This window comes from Podarcis muralis, chromosome 10, assembly GCF_964188315.1.
Source record: "Podarcis muralis chromosome 10, rPodMur119.hap1.1, whole genome shotgun sequence".
Classification (NCBI taxonomy): domain Eukaryota; kingdom Metazoa; phylum Chordata; class Lepidosauria; order Squamata; family Lacertidae; genus Podarcis; species Podarcis muralis.
This window is the reverse complement of record NC_135664.1, coordinates 64616427-64622426: the sequence shown is the minus strand read 5'-3', so window position 1 is coordinate 64622426 and position 6000 is coordinate 64616427. Positions and strand designations below refer to the sequence as shown.

Here is a 6000-nt window from a genome sequence, read left to right as displayed (position 1 = left end):
GTCAATATAGGGACAAGGTTCAAAATGATTCAGATAAAATGAACATTGGACACACCTATCAATCCAGCCTTGAGCCATTATAAAATGAATGTACAAGTCAATCTGATCTGGGTCATGCCCCGAATTTCAGCTCCCGAAAGTTCTTTGGAGATTTTGAGGTTGCACACATTCCTGTATGTATGGACAAGGATACAATTGCTCAAAAAGCTCATTTCTCTTTTTTCATCCCAGTCCTAGAATCCTAGAAATCCATAGTTGGAAGGGGTCACAAGGGTCATCTCTAGCCTAACCCCCTGGAATGCAGGGATCTTTTTGCTCGACATGGGGCTCGAACCCTCAGCCCTGAAATTAAAAGTCTCGTGCTCTAATGACTGAGCTATCCAAAAACTGCAAGGGGGTTGCAAAGTGATGGTCTTATTATTTTATCTGAAGCATTTTTTTTTTTACTTTGCTGATCCGCCACAAAAAAGACAGTTGACAGCCTTGTAGTGTTAAAGACAGGACACAAAGGGGAAAGGAGTTGTAGGGAGGAGGAGGTGTTGGGAGTTGATAAACTCAGGCAATTCAGTCTTAGTTGTGGGGTTTTGTAATGACCCACTGGAAACAGTATTTGGGGAAAGGAAGAGCTGAAAGTTGTTGGTCTCTCAGCTGAGGCCCTGTAGTTCTTTCTTGGTGGAATGGCTGCCATATTATGACAGTCATAGGAGGAGACTGATGGGTGCTGATCATTTCCTCCTTCTGTTATGATTAATCAAACTGTGATCATGGCAACTCTGCCTCAAATGAGTAAGATGTAAGGAAGACTTAAGTGTTGCATTAAATCCATTTGTTTGTTTTAGAGCATTGGCTCTTCAGCCTGAAAGCCTCCCAGAGTGGTTTACACCCACCCACACCCTCACACCCAGTGGCTTACAATCTTTATTTTAAAATGACACGCAAGGGAAAAGGGACAGGAAGGGAAGAGGAAAAATCAAACGTCAGACACCAATTTCTAGATAGTTGCTCCTGCAATGACCATCTGGCACAGTGGGCTTTTAGCAAAGTTGGTGGAATGAGCCCTACTTGACCTGTGCACTCATAAAACGTTATTCACACGTGACATTTCAAGTGTATGCAATCATTGGAACTGCACAGTTATTCCTATGTTCAAGTGTAAAGCCTGTGGATACCAGTTGAGCTGCAATGTTGACATGTAATTTTCCGCAGCAGGAGTATGATCTGTGCGCGCTGCGGCTGCGGACACCGCGCTCTGCAAATCTACAAAGGGATCTTCCTACGTCACACTCAATGGGCGTCTAAATCTGTGTACACAAATGTCTGAGCGTCAGACATGCCCTCCCCGCCCCACGGCTAGTCCCTTTGCTAGGGGTGGTGCTAGGTCCTTAAAGGACTTGGAGCAGGGTCCTTTGCAACTCTGTAATTCTGTCATTTTTGGCAAAAAAAAAAAAAGGGGAGGGGAGTCATCGGAGAGAAAACCTGTCTGGGAAAAAGGCACGCCAATCGTGGACCATATAACTGAATGGGAGGGAGGTTTGGGTGCGGGGGGGGGGGGAGAGAAGGGCGGAGACGCGAGCATTCCATTGACAGCGTTCCATTGACGGGGACCCGCCCCCCGCGCTCTAGCGAAGCAGCCCCGCCCACACCCGTCTCTCCCGGCATGCCCCGCGGCGAGAGAACCTCGGCGGAGAGGTCTGCGAAGAGTGTGTGTGTGTGTGTGTGTGTGTCTGTTCGCGTGAAAGCGAAGAAGAGCATTGTGGGGGAGAAAAGCGAGGGCGGGGCCTACCAGAAAACCCGCATCTATAAATAGGCTCGGTGGGAGAGGGGCGGAGCTTCCCCTTCCCAATCCGAGGAAACGGGGGAAAGGGGCGTTGGAGGGAGGAGAGCGAGAGGAGAAAGAAAGGCGAGCCAGCCAATCGCCGGCCGCCTCTTTGGCTGCCTCCCTCCGCCAGTTGGTCTCGCGCCGCTCAGTTGCCGGCTGCTCCCGCTCGCGTGACGACGACGACGACGACGACGCTGCTGCTGCTGCCGCCGCTCCTCTTCGCCCGCCGCCGTCTCGCCCTGCTGCCGAGGCTCCCCCGCCGCCTGCGCTCGCCTGCCGCCGCCGCCTCCATGGCCAACTACATCCACGTGCCGCCGGGCTCGCCTGAGGTGCCCAAGCTGGACGTCGTCGTGAGCGAGAGGGACCCCGCTTCGGGGGCGGGAGGCGGCGGCGGCGGAGATGGAGAAGGAGGAGGAGGCGGGCCCGGCTACCGCCGCGGGGCCCTCCGTCTCCTCAGCCAACTGAGGCCCGCCTGGAAGCCCGAGGAGGTGACGCTGAAGGTAACGGCTGAGGCGAAGCGGGCGGAGGGTGGCTGTGAGGGGGAGAGAGAGAGAGAGAAGCGGGAGGAGGAGGAGGAGGAGGAGGCAGGTTGTGGGGAGGGGGAGAGATGGCGGGCAGCCATTGTGGCGAGGCGAGGGAGGAGTAGGAGCGGCGGCGGCGGCTCTGTCTCTCTCTGTGTCTCTCCTCAGCGCTTCCCTCTTGAGGGGGAGAATGAGAGAGGAGGAGAGAGGGAGAGAGAGAGAGAGAGGGAGAGCGGCTCGGGCAGCCTCGGCTTCCATTCCGCTCGCGCAGCCCGAAGGAGGAGCAGGCAGGCAGGTTGGGCGTGCGCGCTGTGCCTGTGCGGTTCCGACTCGTACATGGACTACACGGAGGCGCGCGCTCACACACGCACGTTTCTGGGCAAGGCGGACGAGTCGGAACCCGAGCCGTGTTCTAATTATAGAGTTCGGGGGGGGGAGGGGTGCGTGCTCGTATGGCGTGATACGCCTGTGTGTTAGAGAGAGGGCGCTTATAATCTAGTAACAGCTAAAATGATATACGATGGGGAGGAGTGTGTGATATGCCTGTGTGTAATGTATGTATGTGATACATGTGTGTGTGATACACGCATATTAAATACAAGTGTGTGTAACATCCTTGCATGTAATATATGTGTGCATATTTGATATGCCTGGGTTTAATACATGTGTGTGAAATACACTTGTAATATATATGTGTGTTTATGTGACATGGCAGTGTGTAATATATATATGTGTGTGTGTGTGTGTGTGAGAGAGAGAGAGAGAGAGAGAGAGAGATACCTGTAGGTATGTTTGAGCTTTTATTCCAGCAACGTAGCTCAAAGGATGCAGAAGAGGGAGGAGTGCACATGTGATACACCTTTGTATCTGACTGAGCTTGTACTCTGTTAATATAGCCTGAAGGATATAGGGCAGGGAGTTGTGTGTGTGTGTTGGTGAGCTTGTATTCTTGTAGTATAGCCTGTACTTGTGGGTGTGTATACCATGCATATAGAGAAAGGGAGAAGAAGCTTTCCCTGCTCACCTTTCCTTAAAAAAACCTCACCTCTTGCTTCTCTCTTTCCACAGGGCTCATCTCTTCTCTCTCTTGCTTCCCCCTCCCAACCCTGTTTCATGAGGTTATAATTGTTTTAAAATGGGATCCACCCTGAACTGATTTGTGCAAAAATTACACATAAAACATGCTAGTTTGCAGGAAGAGGGAAATGGAACAAGAGAGATGGGGGGTAGGGCTAGGCTGGGTTCCTTAGTATAGGTTGCCATGTAGGCTTTTGCAGTGTATAGCTTGAGAGGCAAAGGGGTTGCCATGTAGCAAGCACACAACATCCATACAAATCTCAATTGAGGAAGTCAGCATTCTTTTATCTCCTTGTCTTTCCAGAAAAACCATAAGAAAAACTTGAATTTCTCTTTTCAAGTTTTAGCCCAAAAGGAATGCTGGGAGGACAATATGTTCCTCCACCCTTTCCCCAATGCACTTTGCTTTGTAGAGGGATTTAAGCATTACAATAATAAAGCAGCAGGAGTTGAGTGAATACTCTTCTGTATTTTCTCTGAGAGCATAACTTTGTAGTTATTCACGTTTTCCTTAAACAACATTGTCCCTGTCAAATCTTTTGCACTCTACTGAATAATTAAGCATGGGGCAGCTTTAGGTTATCACTTTCACCTCAAGGAAAGGTGTTAATGAACTATTGCATTGATGCAGCACATAGGAAATAAAGGCTAGATGCTAAACATTCTGAAGGAGAGCATGAATAAAGTGGCATGAGCTTGCATACAACTAAGTTACACTCAGACCCACTGAAATTAATGAACCTAAGTTAGTCCTTTCCTTTCAATGGGTCTTCTCCATGTATGGCTAGCATTAGATAAAAGCCCTTGTCTTCCTTTCTTGTCTCTTTCAAGTCTTTTCAGGGGCAACTTCACACTTCTAACCATTTTCTGCTTCAAAATGGGTGTTTACCCAATCTCAAAAGGGGTTTTGCATTGTAGTAATAAACTTAGCATGTAAAGATGGTAAATTGAAATATCTATGTTAAGCAGCTTTATTTTGCACTTTGTGGTATATAGTTGCGTTGTTTTAAAGTGTGGGAGGGGAAGGGTTACAAACAGAATATAAAACATTATACAAATATACCTTCTGTGGGTTAGCCAGAAAACTTTTTGGACTGGGCCTAATGGTCGGGGGTCCCCTTTACCCTTTACCTTTACTGCAAGAGATGCATTTATAGTAATAGCTTTAAAAAAAACTTCCCTGAATCTCTTGGAACAGGTAGGTTACAGGCAAACAGATTTGACAGAGGGTTTTGGCTCCTTAGTTGGTCTTAATATTGGGATAGCTTGTGGTCTTCATAAAAGTTGCTTTGTAGCTGTTATTTAAAAATTTCAACATTTGACTAGATTATCTTCCTGACATGGGTGTTGCAGAGCTTATTCGCCTTCTTGGTTAGGGATGTTGAAGACATGTTTATGCTTGCTGATGTTTGTACTTCTAAAAAATACACATCAGTGATGTAGGTTTATTTGGGAAATTTTCAGTTGGCAATGAGGGAAAAAATCTCATGCCTTGGAGTGATTTAATTTAGCGTGCCTTTTTAACATGTATTTAGTAAACAAATCATTAGTTTTTTGTCCCAGTATCTGAAACATTTTATTTTAGAGTATTAATTCACATTTAATGTGGTTTAAATGTTTTTTATTGGAATGCTTAGGAAAATGCAAAATAGCATGTACTGCTCAAAAGTTAAGTTGCTGAAACTTGTTTACACTAAAATTTAGCAACTCAAAGAACTCTGACTTCCTGATGACAACTAATCTATTTCAGCAAAGTTCACTTCTTTTACACTTAGCTTGTCAGGGGCCCTCCAGTCTGATGTCACTACAGGCACACACACCCTATTACACATAATTGACTTGTGCACAACCGCATATATGCATGGTGCCAGGAAATACATAAATAAATAGGTAGATTCAAACCAGGAAATAGCAGGAGAGAGCTGGAAAATCCTAGTTGTTTGCAAGGAGACCTTTCCTGGACTCTGAAGAGGACTTCACTGAGGGCAGAGGAAGCCCCAGAGAGACCAAAGAGATTTGTTTAGGCTGTTCTGCCTCCCCGCCTAGCAGCTGATTTGCACAGCGGCGCAGCAGCAGCCTCCCGCCAGCCCAAGAGCTTCAACTCTTGTTGAAGAGGGAGATGTGTGGAGAGAAAGCTGTAGAGCAGGAGAAAGGGGCTTTTAGAGGGTGCTGTCTACTTACATGGTGTTTGTTTATGTGCACGGGCGCCTGGAACATAACCCCTGCATAAGTGGGGGGACGCCTTTACTAAAACCTTTTAGCTTGGGATTTCCTTTGACCTGTGCAGTGAATTCCATTAAAAACTGGATTCTTTTTGTTTCAGTTTATTTACTTAAATATTATAAATACTGCATCTCTAAATATATGTTGAAGGAGGTAGTGCTGTATTAAAATAAATAAGATCAACAGCTCTAAGCATGTACAATAATTAAAAATCAATACAATACATAATCATCCAGATGAACTCTTCTAAAATAACATATTTATTATTTTTACTCTCCCCTTTGCCTACAGATCAGTGATATTTATCTCACATGATTTCTAGGGATAATCACCTAAAAACATTAATTACAATATTGTATC

General features: G+C 46.4%; 1 protein-coding gene across 1 annotated transcript in view; it reads left to right on the top strand.

Moving 5' to 3' along the window:
• The first annotated feature begins 1870 nt into the window (after positions 1-1870).
• ETNK1 (ethanolamine kinase 1) overlaps positions 1871-6000 on the top strand; it is a 37383-nt gene continuing 33253 nt past the window's right edge. The window contains exon 1 of the mRNA XM_028747186.2: positions 1871-2319. Coding sequence (XP_028603019.1) covers positions 2110-2319 — 210 coding nt within the window. The 5' untranslated portion in view covers positions 1871-2109. The remainder of the gene's footprint in view (positions 2320-6000) is intronic.